A 22,066-nucleotide genomic window follows, 5' to 3' on the forward strand; every position below is an offset into this window, starting at 1 on the left:
GGAGAAGGGAAGGCGGGGGTCTCATGGACTGAAGGAGGAGGAGAGGGCGTGGGGTCTCATGGACTGGAGGGGAGAAGGGAAGGCGGGGGTCTCATGGACTGGATGAGGAGGGGAGAAGAGAAGGTGGGGGTTCTCATGGACTGGAGGAGGAGGGGAGAAGAGAGGGCGGGGGATCTCATGGACTGGAGGAGGAGGGGAGAAGGGAAGGCGGGGGGACTCATGGACTGGATGAGGAGGGGAGAAGAGAAGGTGGGGGTTCTCATGGACTGGAGGAGCAGGGGAGAAGAGAAGGTGGGGGTTCTCATGGACTGGATGAGGAGGGGAGAAGAGAAGGTGGGGGTTCTCATGGACTGGAGGAGGCGGGGAGAAGAGAAGGTGGGGGTTCTCATGGACTGGATGAGGAGGGGAGAAGAGAAGGTGGGGGTTCTCATGGACTGGATGAGGAGGGGAGAAGGGAAGGCGGGGGTCTCATGGACTGGATGAGGAGGGGAGAAGAGAAGGTGGGGGTTCTCATGGACTGAAGGAGGAGGAGAGGGCGTGGGGTCTCATGGACTGGAGGGGAGAAGGGAAGGCGGGGGTCTCATGGACTGGATGAGGAGGGGAGAAGATAAGGTGGGGGTTCTCATGGACTGGAGGAGCAGGGGAGAAGAGAAGGTGGGGGTTCTCATGGACTGGATGAGGAGGGGAGAAGAGAAGGTGGGGGTTCTCATGGACTGGAGGAGGCGGGGAGAAGAGAAGGTGGGGGTTCTCATGGACTGGATGAGGAGGGGAGAAGAGAAGGTGGGGGTTCTCATGGACTGGATGAGGAGGGGAGAAGGGAAGGCGGGGGTCTCATGGACTGGATGAGGAGGAGAGAAGAGAGGGCGGGGGTCTCATGGACTGGATGAGGAGGGGCATGGACTGGAGGAGGGGAGAAGAGAAGGTGGGGGTCTCGTGGACTGGAGGAGGAGGGGAGAAGAGAGGGCAGGGGGGCTCATGGACTGGAGGAGGAGGGGAGAAGAGAGGGCGGGGGTCTCATGGACTGGAGGAGGGGAGAAGGGAAGGCGGGGGTCTCATGGACTGGAGGAGGGGGAGAGGGCGTGGGGTCTCATGGACTGGAGGGGAGAAGAGAAGGCGGGGGTCTCATGGATTGGATGAGGAGGGGAGAAGGGAAGGCGGGGGTCTCATGGACTGGATGAGGAGGAGAGAAGAGAGGGCGGGGGTCTCATGGACTGGATGAGGAGGGGCATGGACTGGAGGAGGGGAGAAGAGAAGGTGGGGGTCTCGTGGACTGGAGGAGGAGGGGAGAAGAGAGGGCAGGGGGCTCATGGACTGGAGGAGGAGGGGAGAAGAGAGGGCGGGGGTCTCATGGACTGGAGGAGGGGAGAAGGGAAGGCGGGGGGTCTCATGGACTGGAGGAGGGGGAGAGGGCGTGGGGTCTCATGGACTGGAGGGGAGAAGAGAAGGCGGGGGGTCTCATGGATTGGATGAGGAGGAGAGAAGAGAGGGCGGGGGTCTCATGAACTGGAGGAGGAGGGGCATGGACTGGAGGAGGGGAGAAGAGAAGGCGGGGGGGTCTCATGGACTGGAGGAGGAGGGGAGAAGAGAGGGCGGGGGTCTCATGGACTGGAGGAGGAGGGGAGAAGAGAGGGCGGGGGTCTCATGGACTGGAGGAGGGGAGAAGGGAAGGCGGGGGTCTCATGGACTGAAGGAGGAGGAGAGGGCGTGGGGTCTCATGGACTGGAGGGGAGAAGGGAAGGCGGGGGTCTCATGGACTGGATGAGGAGGGGAGAAGAGAAGGTGGGGGTTCTCATGGACTGGAGGAGGAGGGGAGAAGAGAGGGCGGGGGATCTCATGGACTGGAGGAGGAGGGGAGAAGGGAAGGCGGGGGGACTCATGGACTGGATGAGGAGGGGAGAAGAGAAGGTGGGGGTTCTCATGGACTGGAGGAGCAGGGGAGAAGAGAAGGTGGGGGTTCTCATGGACTGGATGAGGAGGGGAGAAGAGAAGGTGGGGGTTCTCATGGACTGGAGGAGGCGGGGAGAAGAGAAGGTGGGGGTTCTCATGGACTGGATGAGGAGGGGAGAAGAGAAGGTGGGGGTTCTCATGGACTGGATGAGGAGGGGAGAAGGGAAGGCGGGGGGTCTCATGGACTGGATGAGGAGGGGAGAAGAGAAGGTGGGGGTTCTCATGGACTGAAGGAGGAGGAGAGGGCGTGGGGTCTCATGGACTGGAGGGGAGAAGGGAAGGCGGGGGTCTCATGGACTGGATGAGGAGGGGAGAAGATAAGGTGGGGGTTCTCATGGACTGGAGGAGCAGGGGAGAAGAGAAGGTGGGGGTTCTCATGGACTGGATGAGGAGGGGAGAAGAGAAGGTGGGGGTTCTCATGGACTGGAGGAGGAGGGGAGAAGAGAAGGCGGGGGTTCTCATGGACTGGATGAGGAGGGGAGAAGAGAACGTGGGGGTTCTCATGGACTGGAGGAGGAGGGGAGAAGAGAGGGCGGGGGGTCTCATGGACTGGAGGAGGAGGGGAGAAGAGAAGGTGGGGGTCTCATGGACTGGAGGAGGAGGGGAGAAGATAAGGCGGGGGTTCTCATGGACTGGAGGAGGAGGGGAGAAGATAAGGCGGGGGGTCTCATGGACTGGAGGAGGAGGGGAGAAGATAAGGCGGGGGTCTCATGGACTGGAGGAGGAGGGGAGAAGATAAGGCGGGGGTCTTATGGACTGGAGGAGGAGGGGAGAAGATAAGGCGGGGGGGTCTCATGGACTGGAGGAGGAGGGGAGAAGATAAGGCGGGGGTTCTCATGGACTGGAGGAGGAGGGGAGAAGTTAAGGCGGGGGTCTCATGGACTGGAGGAGGAGGGGAGAAGATAAGGCGGGGGTCTCATGGACTGGAGGAGGAGGGGAGAAGATAAGGTGGGGGGTCTCATGGACTGGAGGAGGAGGGGAGAAGATAAGGTGGGGGGTCTCATGGACTGGAGGAGGAGGGGAGAAGATAAGGCGGGGGTCTCATGGACTGGAGGAGGAGGGGAGAAGATAAGGTGGGGGGTCTCATGGACTGGAGGAGGAGGGGAGAAGATAAGGTGGGGGTCTCATGGACTGGAGGAGGAGGGGAGAAGATAAGGCGGGGGTCTCATGGACTGGAGGAGGAGGGGAGAAGATAAGGCGGGGGTCTCATGGACTGGAGGAGGAGGGGAGAAGATAAGGCGGGGGGTCTCATGGACTGGAGGAGGATGGGAGAAGATAAGGCGGGGGTCTCATGGACTGGAGGAGGAGGGGAGAAGATAAGGTGGGGGTCTCATGGACTGGAGGAGGAGGGGAGAAGATAAGGTGGGGGGTCTCATGGACTGGAGGAGGAGGGGAGAAGATAAGGCGGGGGGTCTCATGGACTGGAGGAGGAGGGGAGAAGATAAGGCGGGGGGTCTCATGGACTGGAGGAGGAGGGGAGAAGATAAGGCGGGGGGTCTCATGGACTGGAGGAGGATGGGAGAAGATAAGGCGGGGGGTCTCATGGAGTTTGTATGAACTGCATTCCTTCAGGGAACTGTCCCTGTATAATGATGTCTGTACTTACCTGTCGTACACACTTGCGTCTTGTCCCTGATTTGCACTCTCCTGCACACACATGAACATTCTCAAAGTGTAAGCAAAAGGTATTTCAAATTTTATGTTGGTCTTGGGCAGAAGAGTCATTCTGGGGATAAGACAGTCCCGTCACTTTTCCACCTGAAGAATTTCAGTCATTTCTACCTCTCTGTGTGCCTAAAACCTCCCTAGATCATCTCTCATCCTCTATGTCTCTCACTGGCAGTCACTATCTGTGCACCAGGCTTTTTGTCTGTCAGCCTCCCTCCCTTTCGCTCGCTGGGTGAACTCTTCCGCTTTGTTGGGAGGTCCTGGTCTCCATACCATCACCCCCATTCCATCCAGCTCTCTATCAGCACACACACACACATAAACACACACATTCAGCCACATGTGAGCATGTACACACACACACACACACACACACACACTGAACTACCCCTCACTCCCTGATTAATGGCAGAGCTGGGGAGTGTGCCAGGCCAGTTCCTTACAAAGTGAAGGGAAAGAGGAGAGAGAGAGAGAGATGTGGTTTTGGAGCCTGTCTCTGCGCCCCCTTGCTGCCCCCTCTCTCCATCTCCTTGCTGGCTCCTCCAGGGACACACGCCTTGGCCAGGAACCAGGGCGTCAGGACCAGGCTAAGGGGGAGAGAAAGGGGAACAAGCGCGAGGGATATCATAGAGGAAACAACTTGAGGTGATAGAGAAGTTTGGGTGAGTATATTCAATCAGGAGAAATACAGGGTTTGTGATCAGAAGACTGAATTGGGAGAGTGGTAGTGTGAGGTAGGTGTGTCTGGTGTGCAGTGGTGGATTTAGGTATAGGTGAGATGGGCAGCCACCCAGGGCGGCACGGGGCGCCTGCACCAAAATATTTGGAATGGTGACATTTGCGCGATAGGTTTTCTAGTGCTCATTTGCAAGTCACGTCAATGATATCATGTCACCGTGTGGGACTGTGGGTCAATTGGGCGCCATGATTCTAGTTTATGAGCTAGGTAGGCTACTGCCTGGGAAGGTCTCCCACTTAGAAGTACGATATGGGGAGGGGGAGTAGGTTGACCTCCCCACTGGAAGCCCGAGGTAGGTGGAGTGGTGGAATCTATCAAATAGCGCACCTCTGACTTTGTACAGTCCTAATGCAATTATTAAATTCACACTACGAAATGCTACCGAATAAATCACAATTCATTCATAATACTGTGAATATATAGTTTCATAGACATATTATTGCATTGTTTTCTGGTTGGTGAGAAATTGTTAAGAATAATATAAAACCAGTCCACACACCACCAAGGTGAATTGGTTTAGTCTTGACTCTTGGTCAACAGTGTTGGGGGATGGGTAATGTAGTCTTGACTCTTGGTCAACAGTGTTGTGGGATGGGTAATGTAGTCGTGACTCTTGGTCAACAGTGTTGGGGGATGGGTAATGTAGTCTTGACTCTTGGTCAACAGTGTTGGGGGAAGGGTATTGTATTGATGCTCAAGTGCCAAATCAACACAAATTTGTTTCTATTTGTCTTTGTTACTTTTTGATATTTTTGTATATATTTTTATATAGTCTTAAATGTTATGATTATTTGTGTTGTTACAAATGTCTGAATAAAAATTAGTGCAGAAGGTTTTTTTAAATTCTTTATTTTATTTGGCGGGGGCTCACTGAAGGGGGGGGGGGGTTCGCCCAGGGAGCCATACAAGCTAGAACCACCACTGCCAGTGTGATCCTATATGAGCCCTGGTCTGATATGTTCAAAGTGTTAAGGATGGATTGATAATAAGAAAATGGATCGTGTAAGAATGGGTCAGACTACATGTGTTTGGCCAACTTCCTAGCATCGCTGGATCCTGCCATGAGTTCATTACAGAGCTATGGTGTGGCTGAACACTCCCATACACCCAGTCTGCCATCTGCCCGGTACAGTTGAAACCAGTATTCATAGAGCACACTTCTCCAGTGTGCCACCAGTGGCCATCGAAGGTGAGCATTTGCCCACTGAAGTCGGTTACAACGTCAAACTGCAGTCTGGTCAAGAACCTGGTGATGACGACAGGCACGCAGATGAGCTTCCCTGAGATGGTTTCTGACAGTTTGTGCAGAGATTCTTTGGTTGTGCAAACCCACAGTTTAATCAGCTGCCCGTGTGGCTGGTCTCAGACGATCCCGCAGGTGAAGAAGCCAGATGTGGAGGTCCTGTTTATTTTCTGGCGTGGTTACACGTGGTCTGAGGTTGTGAGGTCGGTTGGACATACTGCCAAATTCTCTAAAAAGATGGCTTATGGTAGAGAAATGAATATAATTTTATCTGGCAACAACTCTAGTGGACATTCCGGCAGTCAGCATGCCAATTGCATGCTTCCTCAACTTGGGACATCTGTGACAATGTGTTGTACGACACACATGCAGTGGCCTTTACTGTCCCCAGCCCAAGGTGCATCTGTGTAATGGTCATGTGGTTTAATCAGCTATTTGATCATTCATTCACCTGACAGGTGTGGCATATCTTGGCAAAGGAGAAATGCTCACAAACAGGGACATAAACAAATTTGTGAACAACATTTGAAAGAAATAAGCTTTGTGCGTCAGGAACATTTCTGGGATATTTTCTTATTTCAGCTCAAACACGGGACCAACACATTGCAATGTTGCATTTTAATATTTTTGTTCAGTGTAATTGTCTTATCAGGTGAATGATAATGGCAAGTAGAAGTAATCAATATTTTAAAAAATCTTTCAATTTGGTAGACAGTTAAATTATTTTGACCTCCCCAGAGTTCACTCTAACCTTCTATTTACTGGAAAGGTATCTTGGCAGCGTAGAGAACATTTTGCTGTTGAAAAACAATTCTACAGTTTGGCATGGAGCCGAGAGAGAATTCAGCAGTTCTAAAGCTAATTTCCTGCAAACTCTCTGCATTTTGCCATGGCTAAGGCTGTTCATCTGCTCAAACATAACACAATCAATGGGCATGTGCACTGAATGCCTTTTTTTTATCTCCCTGACTGTCAAGCTTTTATTTCGATTGTTAGTTCTCAAAGATGGTATTAGTAAAACAAAAAAACATATTTTTGGGTTTGGGTCCTTTAAGTTGACACATAAATTACCACTTCAACAGCCTAAGAATTGTCTATCCAGAAAAGCCCTGTACTTAGTTCAAATGGCTGTAATTTCCTCCATACTAAAGGGATAGTTCGAGATTTTGTCAAGGAAGCCCTTTATCTACTACCCGAGTCGGATGAACTTGAACAGCTAGCATGCTAACTTTTCCTGGAGACTTTGACATTGTGTTACCGCTAGTTAGCATTGGCTCATGAAACTACTTCTTAACTTCCTTCATATTGGACACAGAGACCTAATGGTATCCAGAATGGTATGTATTCTGTTGCAGCTAGTGATATTCATTAAATAATAATTGTTCACATTAAAAAAATCCACCCCCCAAATATTTTTCACCAAAACAAACAATGGCAGACTCCCTGCAGTATCTCAGGCCAGTTTTAAAACCCCTGGTCTAAATGTTTTTTTTTCTCAACCTAAGAATACATAGTGTTCGAGTGTGATTTGCTCACCATCACAGCCTTGGAGTCCCAGGCTGGTGTGTGAGACCCAGGCAGTCTTCCTTCTCTGTGTTTTATGGGCTGTGTGGTGCAGTGACCTCCCTCTCACCCCGGTGCCACCCAGCCGGTGCGGGACTCAGGCGTGCTCGGCCCTTGCCAAAACCCCACATCTGCTATCCATAAACGCCAGCCACTCTTTCCTTCTCCCTCGCCCACACTGCCTAACTCAACGTCTCTCTCACACTCCAGCATTTCTTCCTCTACAGCTCTTATTCTCATTTCCCAACTCCATAGATCTCATTTACATTCTCTCCAGCTCTGGTTTTATTCAGTTTGAACACTTCGTTGGTCCCTAAACAACTGCATTTGGGGCGGCAGGTAGCCTAGTGGTTAGAGCGTTGGGCCAGTAACTGAAAGGTTGCTGGATTGAATCCGAGCTGACAAGGTAAAAATGTGTCATTCTGCCCCTGAACAAGGCAGTTAACCCACTGTTCCCCGGTAGGCTTCAATTGTAAATAAGTATTTGTTCTTAACTGACTAGCCTAGTTAAAGATAAATCGGTTTAAAATTGATAGTGTTGGAGGGAAATAGTGTATACGGTCTATAGACAGTCCCACATGTTACTGTAAAAACATTCTCCATGGCGTGTGGGGATATTGCCCGGCAGAGTTCCATTTTTCAGCAAAATCCTTCGCAAGGAGATTGCTGCAAAAATATTTTTTGAAGATGAGTCCCCCCACAATCATGAACAGCTAGCTAGAACAGGCACACCACACCACACCAGTCTTCAGCTTTAAACAAGATGTGTTCAACACAGCACCATTCAGTGCCCTTGCCTTCACCCATACGAGTAAAAACAAATGAAGCAGATAAATGGTGTTTCAGCAAAACTGTCCAGTGCTCCCGGCGTGCACCCCAATGCAGTAGGCATTACTCTTGTGCGATTGTTTTCGCTTTATTTTTCAACTTTTTCCACACTGTAATCAAATTCGCAGTATGAAAAATGTTGAACTTTTGATCCCCTCCATTTCTTGGATCATGTTCCACCTCTCCAACCCCAAGTCTTCACCTTCTAGTTTCCCAGACATATTGGCATGCCTCTTTGGTGCAGTCCCAACAGAGACCCCAGATGAATAATGGAGCTGTGAGCATGCAAGAGCATAGTTTTATGATAAATATTACAATTCATAAATCAGTTTCTCCGTGGAGCACAAAGCATGGGATAGGGAGGAATGTAAAACTGTTGCGCGTCGTAGATCCAGAGCGAGAACATGGGTTCTCGCGTTCTCTGCTTGAGACTGACTGGTGGGGAAGAAGGGTGTTCAGCTCAGGGAGAGACCACCAGGGAGTGGAAGGGGGGCACACTATGTAGAGGTCTGAGACTATAACTAGTGTGGAGGATAAGCTGTGCACCAAAAAGGAATTTAAGAGGCACAAATTGTGGACATTTTTCTTTGAAGTAGTCATGCACACTATCTGCAAAAATAATAAATACAATATCAGAATAAAATGCAAAGACCTAAAGGAATGGTAGTGGAAAGAGCTGGAGAAGACTTCCTAGAACAGAGTGAGCAATGGACCAAAATGGGAAAGGCAAGCTTGTTCATCCAAAGTTGTGATCATTGTTGTTCAGATTTTACATTTGTGTCATTTGTGCCAAACATGTTGAAATTGAGAATGGAATCTGTACAACAGTATTATTGATCTGAACATGCTCTCTCTGATTATGCCTCAACATTGTCTTCATGTTTGATCAAGTTAGTGTTTGAGTACAGGGCCATAACAGTGCATGGCTCTCATATAATCAGTGAGTTCAGTTCAACAAAGAGCCTGTTTCCTCTTATACACTGCTGCCATCTAATGGCCAGGAAACAAACTAACTGGACCACAAGGACATTTTCCAAAGAAATAAAGAAACAAGTGATTGTCTCATTGGTTTTTATTTAATACACATTACAATCCATCTATTGGAGTGAAAATGTAATCACCACAGTCCATGCAACTCTCTACAGACTCCAACACACCGCTTGCAACAGACCACCACCTACTCCATGTCAAAATCATCCGGCACCTGAGTCCCTTCCCCCTTGACCCAGGGCAGGGGCAAAGGCACATAGGGGTCATATGTCCAGCGAGGATAGACCCTCTTATACAGGTTCATCATGACAGTATCCTGAGACCGCATTTGGCTGTCAAATACACACTTCATGTGTCCATGAGTACCTGAAAAGCATACCCACACACAGGTTAAGGTCAGGTAGTCACACAATTGTCCAATGAAGGCAACACATTGTTTCATGTCACTAAACAGTATTGACAAGGTTTAGGTTCTCTCTGTACCTAGGGCCTCCTTGATGTGTCCTCTCCGGCCCCACTTGGTTCTCAGCTCAACAGGCTTAAACCACAGGATGTCGTCTATCAGAGAGAAAAAAAGCACAGAGGTCAGTTAACATTAAAATAAATCATGAAAACCACAGGTAAGTCAGAGCTATTTCCTTTCCACATTACGACAGTAGTTGTGGGCCAAAAGGCACCTATTCTCTATATAGTGCACCCTGTGGGCCCTAGTCAGACAGAAGTTATGTCCCCTCACCCCTGTTGAAGAACATGTATCTGCAGACAGCGGACCGGCGGTTGATCTTGAAGGGGTGGCCACTCAACACGATCCTCTTCAGCACCACACGCTGGGGGTCACAGCTCAGCAGACTTCCTGTACCCACCAGGTCCTGCATGCCTGAGGGAGAGAACAAGAGATACTGGCTCAAATACAGACAGAACAGGAGAGATACAGGTAGAGACAGTGTGTTCCTCTGTCCTTCCCCCATCCTTAAACAGGTAGAGAAATACTAAGTCAGCCAAACATCACTATCCAGGCCCTTACCATCCTCCCTCTGTTTGAAGAGCAGTACCCCAGCGGTGGGGAATGTGATGGGGGCGTACACAGAAACCACCGTGGGGGCGTCAGCACGAAGGAAACGCTCCAGCTTGTGCTTGTCGGCTGGAGAGAGAGCCAATCACAGGTTAGATACAACACCGAGCAGACAAATAAAATGGTTGTATAACAAGCCAAAACAATACTCCAGTCCCCACAGAATGTCAGCATATTTGCCATACATTTTCTTCAATTTTGTTAAAGTTGTACTGTTTCCAGGTCCCCTACCTGACGTGTGCTGGGAGAAGATGGGGCAGGCCCTGAACCTCCTGAATCCACAGTGGAACACCAGCTCCTCTTTAGACTTGATAGGGTCTGTGTTGCTGGGGTGTCTCCTCACCAGCATGTGCATCACGGACATCTGATCAGAGGATGGAAGATAACCAAATGGTAAGAAGCTGGAAGAATAATTTCTAATGAACTATAGTGTTAAAACCATTAGCTAGAGTTGTTACAATTGATTTATACATGCGGGAAGTATTCAGAGCCCTATACGTTTTCCACATTTTGTTACGTTAGCCTTATTCTAAAATGGCTTAAATATCATACTTTCAGTATTCGGCACACAATACCCCATAATGACAGGGAAAAGTTAGATTTTTTTTTGCAAATGTATAAAAAATAATATATATTTACATATATTTTCAGACCCTTTGCTATGAGACTCTAAATTGAGCTCAGGTGTATCTTGTGTCCATTGATCATCCTTGATGTTTCTACAATTCAATTGATTGGACATGATTTGGAAAGGTACACCCGTCTAGCTAAAGGTCCCACAGTTGACAGTGCATGTAAGAGCCAAAACCAAGCTACGAGGTCAAAGGAATTGTCCCTAGAGCTCTGAGACAGGATTGTGATCTGGGCAAGGGTACCAAAACATTTCTGAGTGGCAAGATTCTCTGGTCTGACGAAACCAAGATTGAAATCTCTGACCTGAATTGCCAAGCGACACATCTGGAGGAAACCTGGCACCATCCCTACGATGAAGTATGTGATTGCAACATCATGCTGTGGGGATGTTTTTCAGCAGCAGGGACTGGGAGACTAGTCAGGATTGAGGCAAAGTACAGACAGATCCTTGATAAACCTGCACCAGAGCGCTCAGGACCTCAGACTGGGGTGAAGGTTCACCTTCCAACAGGACAACAATCCTAAGCACACAGCCAAGACAATGTATGAGTCCTTGAGTTGCTCAGCCCGAGACTGGACTTTAACCCGATCTAACATCTCTGGAGACGGAAAATAGCTGTGCAGCGACGCTCCCTTTCCAACCTGACTGAGCTTGAGAGGATCTGCAGAGAAGAATGGGAGAAACTCCCCAAATACAGGTGTGCCAAGCTTGTAGTGTCATACCCAAAAGGACTCGATGCTGTAATTGCTGCCAAAGGTGCTTCAACAAAGTACAGAGTAAAGGGTCTGAATACTTATGTAAATGTAATCAGTTTTTATTTTTTATAAATTAGCAAACATAATAAAATATTGAATCAATTTTAGAATAAGGCTATAACATAAAATGTGGAAAAAGTCAAAGGGTCTGAATCTGTTACGAAGGCACTGAATATAGACATACTACATCCAAACGTATGTGGACACCCCTTCAAATGAGTGGATCCGGCTATTTCAGCTACACCCATTGCTGCCAGTTCTACTAGGTCAGTTAGGATCATCACATTATTTTATGAATGTGAAATGTCAGAATAATAGAGAATTTTTTTATATTTTTTATTTCAATTTTTATTTCTTTCAAGTGGGTCAGACGTTCACTCAATTAGTATTTGGTAGCATTGCATTGTTTAACTTGGGTCAAATGTTACAGATAGCCTTCCACCAGCTACCCACAATAAGTTGAGTGAATTTTGGCCCATTCCTCCTGACAGAGCTGGTGTAACTGAGTCAGGTTTGTAGGCCTCCTTGCTCGTGCACGCTTTTTCAGTTCTGCCCACAACTGTTCTATAGGATGAGGTCAGGGCTTTGTGATGGCCACTCCAATACCTTGACTTTGTTGTCCTTAAGCCATTTTGCCACAACTTTGGAAGTATGCTTGGGGTCATTGTCCATTTGATAGACCCATTTGCGACCAAGCTTACCTGCCTGAATGATGTCTTGATGTTGCTTCAATATATCCATATCATATTCCTCCCTCATGATGCCATCTATTTTGTGAAATGCACCAATCCCTCCTGCAGCAAAGCACCCCCACAACATGATGCTGCCACCCCCGTGCTTCACGGTTGGGATGGTGTTCTTCGACTTGTAAGCCTCCCCCTTTTCCTCCAAACAAAACAATGGTCATTATGGCCAAACAGTTCTGTTTTTGTTTCATCAGACCAGAGGACATTTCTCCAAAAAGTGTGATCTTTGTCCCCATGTGCAGTTGCAAACCGTAGCCTGGCTTTTTTATGGCGGTTTTGGAGCAGTGGCGTCTTCCTTGCTGAGCGGCCTTTCAGGTTATGTTGATATAGGACTCATTTTACTGTGGATAACGATACTTCTGAATCTGTTTTCTCCAGCATCTTCACAAGGTCCTTTGCTGTGGTTCTGGGATTGATTTGTACTTTTTGCACTAAAGTACGCTCATCTCTAGGAGACAGAACACGTCTCCTTCCTGAGCGATATGGCGTTTATACTTGCGTACTATTGTTTGTACAGATGAACGTGGTACCTTCAGGTGTTAGGAAATTTCTCCCAAGGATGAACCAGACTTGTGAAGGTCTACAATTGATTTCTTTTGATTTTCCCATGATGTCAAGCAAAGACGCACGAGTTTGAAGGTAGACCTTGAAATACATCCACAGGTACACCTCCAAATGACTCAAATGATGTCAATTAGCCTAACAGAAGTTTCTAAAGCCATGACATCATTTTATGGACTTTTCTAAGCTGTTTAAAAGGCACAGTCAACTTAGTGTATGTAATCTTCTGACCCACTGGAATTGTGATATAGTGAAATAATCTGCCTGTAAACAATTGTTGGAAAAATGACTTGTGTCATCCACAAAGTAGATGTTCTAACCGACTTGCCAAAACTATAGTTTGTTAATAAGAAATGTGTGGAGTGGTTGAAAAACGAGTTAATGACTCCAACCTAAGCGTATGTAAACTTTCGACCTCAACTGTGTGTATGTGTATATAAATGTATACATTTTTCCCCCCTATGTAGTTTGTCTACACTTTATCAACATATTTAACAGCAGAAATGGGTTACAATTCTTAACTTTTAGACTTAACGGTGGTCCTGTGTAGCTCAGTTGGTAGAGCATGGCGCTTGTAACGCCAGGGTAGTGGGTTCGATCCCCGGGACCACCCATACGTAGAATGTATGCACACATAACTGTAAGTCGCTTTGGATAAAAGCGTCTGCTAAATGGCATATATTATTATTATTATTATTATTACTTAAGACACTAAGTACACAATAATTCAGGAGTATCCCAAAACTGTATACCTTCTGTTCATGTGGAAGTAGGGAGACCAGCACCAGAGGCCTGCCTGCCTGGACACTCTCCATCACCGTGGGGGGAACATCCACTACATGGAGGGTCACATACCAGCCCACCTAGAGAGCAGAGTAAATAGATTGGGGGCACCGAGAGGGGACAGGGTTGAAACAGGATGTCACACACACACATGGCAGACCCTTACCATGGCCCCCTCTTCCTCCTGCGCAGCCTCAGCTAGTACGCGGCGGCGTGTGCGCTCAAAGCTCTGAAACTGGAAGATGCGGGAGTAGTCTGCAGGCAGGTTCTCCAAGGGGTCCCAGGGGGGAGGAGCGGAAACTCTTCAGGCCCCTGTAACGCTGGAACCTGAGCACACAGGAAATTAGCAATGTCAGAATATAGCTAAGTAATTACGCTGGGCCAATCATCTTGGAAAGTAAAGTTTGGGCGTTAACGGGATTGTCATATATAATAGACCCCCCCCCCCCCCCCCCCAGAATGTGGGTAACAGCCAGGATCAAGTCACTGGCTGTTACCCACATTCTGCTTGACTGTTCTTCCAAATGTAACATATCAACTCAATGTACAGGTAACTGCAAAAATAAAGGAGGTGCTTCTACACAGGTCTGGTTCCTGAGTTAAATAATCAATTAACATCCCATCATGGGTCATGTATAAAACTGCCCATTATTTTGGCTACCATGGCTAGAATAAGAGATCTCTGACTTTGAAAGAGGGGTCTCAAATGAGTATAGGGGGGTTTAAAGTGTGTGTGGGTGTCTCGGTCACCAGGTCTCAACCTAATTGATCACTTCCGGGAGATCCTGGAGCAGTGCCTAAGACAGCGTTTTCCACCATCAACAAAACACCAAATGACTGAATTATTTTGTGGAAGAATGGCGTCGCATACCTCCATACAGATATGACAAGGTGCACTGAAGCCGCTCTGGCGGCCGAACGCCCTTTTGAGACACTTTCTGTTGGCGTTTCCTTTTTTGGCAGTTACCTGTGTGTGAGCCATGGGTTGATGTTTTTTTCAGGGATCGGTTGAATGTTTTTGCTTAGACAGCGTTGTAGCCCACACTGAAAGCAGAGGGTCCTCTACAGTACTGAAAGAGAAGTAAGGGACCACTGTGTTTGGTAGTAGACGATATGACAGTCATGCCCTTACCTGTTCTTAGCCGATTGGTCTAGAGGGGTGTCCACTTCATCTGGGAACATTTCATTGGCCCGAGCCTCCCGGTATCGTTTTAACCCCTCCCCTTCCTCCGCCTCGTCCATGTGCTCATCATAGCGCTGGTCTGCTCCACCCTTGTCCGATGTGGAATTCAGCTCCTCCTCCTCCTCCTCCTCCTCATCAGAGCCACCACCTGAGGCAGCATCCTAAACAAAACAGTAAAAGACAGGAAGTTTCTACTTGAGCTGGCAATTGCCAGGCATCTCACAATACGATATTATCACGATACTAAGGCGCCGATACGATATGTATTGCGGATCGAGTGACTTTATTGCAATTCGATGTTCCAAACACATCGCCCACCATATGTCTGCTGTAGAGGGACAAGAGAGCAATGAGAAAATGAGTTGATCATTCATAGAAATAAAAGTGCTGGAAAATTGTCTCCTTTAAAAAAAGATGGAGAACAAGCTACGAAGGGGGGGGGTACTGGAGTTTTAGTGCAGGTACAGCCAACTAACACAAAAATAATATTGTGATTTTGTGAGGGGGCACCGGTTAGTTGAGGTAGTATGTACATGTAGGTAAAGTTATTAAAGTGACTATGCATAGATGACAACAGAATAGCACTGGTGTAAAGAGGGGAAGAGGGAGGCAATGCAAATAGTCTGGGTAGCCATTTGATTAGATGTTCAGGAGTCTAATGGCTTGGGATAGACGCTGTTTAGAAGCCTCTTGGACCTAGACTGGTGTTCCGGTACTGGTTGCCGTGCGGTAAAAGAGAACAGTCTGACTAGGGTGGCTGGAGTCTGACAATTTTTAGGGCCTTCCTCTGACACCGCCTGGTTATAGAGCTCCTGGATGGCAAGAAGCTTGGCCCCAGTGATGTACTGGGTCATATGCACTACCCTCTGTAATACCTTGAGGTTAGAGGCCGAGCAGTTGCCATACCAGGCAGTGATGCAACCAGTTAGAGGTCGACCGATTATGATTTTTAACGCCGATACCGATTATTAGAGGATCAGAAAAGTCTATACCGATTTAAATCGGCCGATTAAAAAAACAAACAATATATATATAGTTTTTTTTAATTGGCCGATTAAATCGGTATCGACAATACTGAATTAACACTTATTTTAACTTACTATAATACATCAATAAAATCAATTTAGCCTCAGGTAGATAGTGTTGGAGAAGAACGTAAAAGTGCAATATGTGCTATGTAAGAAAGCTAACATTTCAGTTCCTTGCTCAGAACATGAGAAAGCTGGTGGTTCCTTTTAACATGAGTCTTCAATATTCCCAGGTAAGAAGTTTTAGGTTGTAGTTATTATAGGACTATTTCCTTCTACCATTTGTATTTCATATACCTTTGACTATTGGATGTTCTTATAGGCACTTTAGTATTGCCAGTGTAACAGTATAGCTTCCGTCTCTCTCCTCGCTCCTCCCTGGGCTCGAACCAGGAACACAACGACCACATCGAAGCAGCGTTACCCATGCAGAGCAAGGGAAACAACCACCCCAAGGCTCAGAGCGAGTGAAGTTTGAAACGCTATTAGCGCGTGCTAACTAGCCAGATGTTTCACTTCGGTTACACCAGCCTCATCTCGGGAGTTGATAGGTTTGAAGTCATAAACAGCGCAATGCTTGACGCACAACGAAGAGCTGCTGGCAAAACGCACGAAAGTGCTGTTTAAATGAATGTTTACGCGCCTGCTTCTGCCTACCACTGCTCAGTCAGATTTTATGCAACACAGGACACGCTAGATAATATCTAGTAATATCATCAACTATGTGTAGTTAACTCGTGATTATGATTGATTGTTTTTTATAAGATAAGTTTAATGCTAGCTAGCAACTTAACTTGGCTTACTGCATTTGCGTAACAGGCAGTCTCCTTGTGGAGTGCAACGAGAGAGAGGCAGGTCTTATTGCGTTGTACTAGTTAACTGTAAGGTTGCACGATTGGATCCCCCGAGCCGACAAGGTGAAAACCTGTCTTTCTGCCCCTGAACGAGGCAGTTAAACCACCGTTCCTAGGTCGTCATTGAAAATTAGAATGTGTTAACTGACTTGCCTAGTTAAATAAAGATTAAATAAAGGTGTACATTTTTCTCCTTTTTAAATCTGCAAATCGGTGTCCAAAAATACAGATTTCCGATTGTTATGAAAATTTGAAATCGGCCCTAATTAACCGGCCATTCCGATTAATCGGTCAACCTCTAGTCAGGATGCTCTCGATGGTGCAACTGTAGAACCTTTGAGGATCTGAGGACCCATGCCAAATATTTTCAGTCTCCTGAGTGGGAATAGGTTTTGTTGTGCACTCGTCATGACTGTCTTGGTGTGCTTGAGCCATGTTAGTTTGTTGGTGATGTGGACACCAAGGAACTTGAAGCTCTCAGCCGGCTCCACTGCAGCCCTGTCAATGAGAATGGAGGCATGCTCAGTCTTCTTTTTCCTGTAGTTCAGTCATCTCCTTTGTCTTGATCCCGTTGAGGGAGAGGTTGCTGTCCTGGCACCACATGGCCAGGTCTCTGAACCTCCTCCCTATAGGTTGTCTCGTCGTTGTCGTGATCAGGCCTACCACAGCAGCAAACTTGGTGTTGGAGTCGTGCCTGGCTGTGCAGTCATGAGTGAACAGGGAGTACAGGAGGAGACTGAGCACGCACCCCTGAGGGGCTCCTATGTTGAGTCTCAGTGTGGCGGGCCGGCCCAGTTGCAGGGGGGGGGGGGGGGGGGGGGGTGTTTAGTCCCAGGGACCTTAGCTTAATGTTGAGCTTTAAGGGCACTATGGTGTTGAACGCTGAGCTGTAGTCAATGAATAGCATTCTCACATAAGTGTTCCTTTTGTCCAGGTGGGAAAGGGCAGTGTGGAGTGGGCATCTGTGGATGTGTTGGGGCGGTATGCAAAGTGGAGAGGGTCTAGGGTTTCTGGGATAATGGTGTTGTGAGCCATTACCAGCCTTTCAAAGCACTTCATGGATACAGACGTGAGTGCTACGGGTAGGTGATAATTTAGGCAGGTTACCTTGGTGTTCTTGGGCACAGGGACTATTGTGGTCTGCTTAAAACATCTTGGTATTACAGACACAGACAGGGAGAGGTTTAAGATGTCAGTGCAGACACTTGCCAGTTGGTCAGTGCATGCTCGCAGTATACGTCCTGGTAATCTGTCTGGCCCTGCAGCCTTGTGAATGTTGACCCTTTTAAAAGGTCTTACTCACATCTGCTGCGGAGAGCATGATCACAGTCTTCATGCATGTTTCAGTGTTTTTTGCATCGAAACGAGCATATAAGTAGTGCTGCCTGTAATCCATGGCTTCTGGTTGGGGTATGTACGTATGGTCACTGTGGGGACGACGTCATCGATGCACTTATTGATGAAGCCAGTGTCTGATGTGGTGTACTCATCAATGACATCGGAGGAATCTCATCGACAGGGCTGTAGTGGAGCAGGTTGAGAGCTTCAAGTTTCTTGCCAACAAAATAACATGGTCCAAACACACCAAGACAGTCAGAGGACACAAAGCCTATTCCCCCTCAGGAAACGGAAAATATTTGGCATGGGTCCTCAGATCCTCAAAAGGTTCTACAGCTGCACCATCGAGAGCATTCTGACTCGTTGCGTCACTGCCTGGTATGGAAACTGCTCGGCCTCCGACCGCAAGGCGCTACAGAAGGTAGTGCGAACGGCCTAGTACATCACTGGGGCCAAGCGTCCTGCCATCCAGGACCTCTATACCAGGCGGTATCAGAGGAAGGCCCTAAAAATTGTCAGAGACTCCAGCCACCCTAGTCATAGAATGTTCCATCTTCTACCGCACGGCAAGCGGTACCGGAGTGCCAAGTCAAGAAGCTATTACCTCAACTAACCGGTGCCTCCACACATAGACTCTGTTCTGGTACCCCCTGTATATAGCCATGCTACTGTTATTTCACTGCTGCTCTTTAATAATTTATATCTATATTTTCTACTTAAAAAAGTGTTAACTGCATTGTTGGTTCAGGGCTTGTAAGTAAGCATTTCAATGTACGGTCTACAACCGTTGTATTTGGCGCATGTGACAAACTTTATTTCAACAGTCTCTAATCTGTAGGTATCTGAAAAAGATTACAGGTTTCCCTCAGCAAATCAAAGGAGGCAAAGGCCCTTCTATAAATAGATCCCCTATGGTACTGATCCCTAGCTCTAGGGTGCGGGGGGGAAAAGGAGGGATTCCTGGCAACAGGGAGCATGAATGAGATGGGTCTGAGGTCAAAATGGCCCTTCATTTGTTTCCAGATTCGGAATGTGCTGTGTATAATAGGACTGTTACTATAAAGTGACATCTTCAAATTGATAGGTGACAAAATCACAGCGCCAATAGAGAAGGGGTGACACTCCTCACGTGCTGTTACGTTTTGGCTAGATGACGGAGGTGTGTCACCCAGCCAAAACGTAACAGCACGGAGGTTAGCAGCCCAATAGTCAAATATTATATTTGGGAGAGACAATCCTCCTTCCATCTTGACTTCCAGAGGTGTTTTTTAAAAACCTATCCTATAGTGGGATGTTCGGGAATAGGGAAAGCAGTATTGGGAGGACCATCACAAGTTTCTACTGCAGAGCTATATACCTCTACATCATATGTAATGTGAACAACGAGGCCAAGTATTTATCAGCCTCATATCCAGTAATGAAGTTAGAAAAAGTGTACAAGTGGCTCTACTGGAAGTGGCATTACAGTAAGCAAGAGATACATGAGAGGGGGGTCCACTCTGCATGGGGCTGATTCACAACCTTCAGAACAATCCCAGCTGCAATAATAATCCTGATCAACCCCAGCACCATTTCCTCCATTGTTAACATCTAGGATGGTATATCCCGTCTAACCCCGACATCAAACACATGCTAATAAATATTCAAGAAAATAGATTTAGCGGAACGTTTGACCATAGCAGAATTTACCCCCTTCTTTCAAGCAGCGCTGTTATAAATAAATGGCCGTCCCCATCTCCTGGTCCAGACAGGAAGTTGTGTCCGATAAGAAGGAAGTCAGGAGGCTTCTCTCGGGACCCCTGCTCCAAAACACTATTGTTGCCACGGTGAGCAGCCTGGCACTACAGCCCAGAGGCAGACATTGTGAAAACAAACAGTGGTGGTGCGCCACACTGTGCACTAACCACGGGTCACGTATACACTGTTCCACCCCCAACCCAACTGTTCAACACTCCCCCCCCCAGCCACCAATCACTGTCCTGTCCGAGCTGCTTCCCCCTGACGTCTTCCGCATCACCCCACATCAGTTCAGACGTCTCAACAATCAACTCAGACTACCAACGGATCACCCTCGTCTCCCTTACACGTCTCCCTTACACGTCTCCCTTACACGTCTCCCTTACACGTCTCCCTTACACGTCTCCCTTACACGTCTCCCTTACACGTCTCCCTTACACGTCTCCCTTACACGTCTCCCTTACACGTCTCCCTTACACGTCTCCCTTACACGTCTCCCTTACACGTCTCCCTTACACGTCTCCCTTACACGTCTCCCTTAATGGTTTCACTATCGCCACGGCAACAGGCAGAGGGTAATCAAACACTTTAGCAGTGCACCCAATGCCTTGGGACAGGCTGTCAGCACAACAGTTGTCGCTCTTTCTCTTGTATTAAAGGTTACACGGACTGAGTTGAACCTTGTATTTATTTTTGCACCGTTTCTATGAACACTCACAAGACTCTACACAACATGCACACATTCATACAGACTCGACACACACACAAACATCCTGACGCCTAGTCATCTTACCCCTGTACATATCTTCCTCTATCACCCCAGTATCCCTGCACATTCTGAATATGGTATTGGAACTGACCTTGTATATAGCTTCTTTCTTTCTTGTGTTCTTATTTCTATTTCTCATGTGTATTTGTTCTACCGTGTTATTTTTAGTATTACATTTGTGGATTACTGCATTTCTGGGTTTAGAACTTGCAAAAAAAGCATCTCAATGTACTTGTGCAAGTGACAACGTGAAACTAATGCTACACCGGCCAGAAAAACATACAGAAGTTTCTTCTGTGCAGCCGTGTCAGTGTCCCAGGATGTGGGGTGGACTCACTACTCACCACCTGAGAGTCAAGGTCCTCTCCATCTATGGACTCCTCCATCATCAAATCCTCATCCTCCTCATCATCAGTACTCTCTTCATCCTCCTCGCCATTCTCATCCTCCTCATCCACAATCCACGTGGCCTGGTAGTCTGATGTCCCTTTGGGCACCTTCATTACACGCTTGCTCTTTCTGGCCTCTGAGGGAAAGAGAACATTTATTAGAGCGGTTTATTACATTGTAAACCCAGAGACAATAATAAACTCAACGTGTTGACATGAACCGGTTCAAAGTACCCATACAGTGGATGCCAACAACAGCACTGCGACCATAAATCTATCATGTAACTCAACGTAACGACCCTCTATAACTCCGCCCTCTCTCTCCCTTTACCTTCAGCCTCCAGCAGTTCAGTATCAGTGGGCCAGGTCTGCTCTCCATCCATGGGGTCTACCTCTGCCTCGGCCTGCAGACTCTCCCTGCGAGCTGGGTCTGCCTTCATCAGCAGCCGCACTGACGCCACCTCAACACCACCATCCTGAAACACAGAGCAGTTAGCACCTACTGTCAACGAGCAGAAGCAGCGCTGATTAATGTCTCAACTATAGTTTGTAAATGATTCATTAAATCACTGTCCATTTTCAATGTAATGATATCAGCTAGTGACCATCTTCCAATAATGACGTAGAAAAGATCATCCATGTTTTTGCCACTTGTAGATTAGACCACCACAATGCTCTACTCTCCATCTACCTGGACAAAGAACCAAATAAACTTCAGTTAGTGCTAAACACGGCTGCTACAATCTTGACTAGAACCAAAACATTTGATCATATTACTCCAGTACTATAGCCTCTCTACACTGGCTTCCTGTTAAGGCTAGGGCTGATTTCAAGGGTTTACTGCGAACAAAGCATTACATGGGCTTGCTCCTACCTCTCTCCAATTTGGTACTGCTGTACATACCTACGGACAGGGCCACAGTGTGCAAAGAATCCACGCCTCAGCCTCCATTATCTATGCAGTAATAGTCTATGTGCCGGGGGGCTAGAGCCAGTCTGTTATATCTGGTATACCGTGTGGATTTAAGTGTGCTCCCTATAACTCTCTCCCCCGTCCTGGAGGACCGGAGCCCTAGGACAATGCCTCAGGCCTACCTGCCCTGATGACTCCTGGCTGTCCCTGTCCCCCAGGTGCTGCTGCTCCAGTTTAAACTCTTCTGCCTTTGGAACCCTGACCTGTTCACCGGATGTGCTACGTTGTCCAGGATCTGCTGTTTTACCACTCTCTTTCTACCACAC

At 47.6% G+C, this 22,066-nt stretch overlaps 1 protein-coding gene across 1 annotated transcript in view; it reads right to left on the reverse strand.

Moving 5' to 3' along the window:
- Positions 1-9,045: 9,045 nt before the first annotated feature.
- The window catches only part of LOC124006294 (pre-rRNA-processing protein TSR1 homolog), a 30,439-nt gene continuing 17,418 nt past the window's right edge, over positions 9,046-22,066 (reverse strand). The window contains 11 exon segments of the mRNA XM_046316223.1: positions 9,046-9,344; positions 9,462-9,536; positions 9,715-9,855; positions 10,003-10,119; positions 10,282-10,414; positions 13,499-13,609; positions 13,696-13,815; positions 13,817-13,856; positions 14,662-14,873; positions 20,783-20,964; positions 21,159-21,303. Coding sequence (XP_046172179.1) covers positions 9,166-9,344; positions 9,462-9,536; positions 9,715-9,855; positions 10,003-10,119; positions 10,282-10,414; positions 13,499-13,609; positions 13,696-13,815; positions 13,817-13,856; positions 14,662-14,873; positions 20,783-20,964; positions 21,159-21,303 — 1,455 coding nt within the window. The 3' untranslated portion in view covers positions 9,046-9,165.

This window comes from Oncorhynchus gorbuscha, linkage group LG19 (assembly GCF_021184085.1).
Source record: "Oncorhynchus gorbuscha isolate QuinsamMale2020 ecotype Even-year linkage group LG19, OgorEven_v1.0, whole genome shotgun sequence".
NCBI classification, from domain to species: Eukaryota; Metazoa; Chordata; class Actinopteri; order Salmoniformes; family Salmonidae; genus Oncorhynchus; species Oncorhynchus gorbuscha.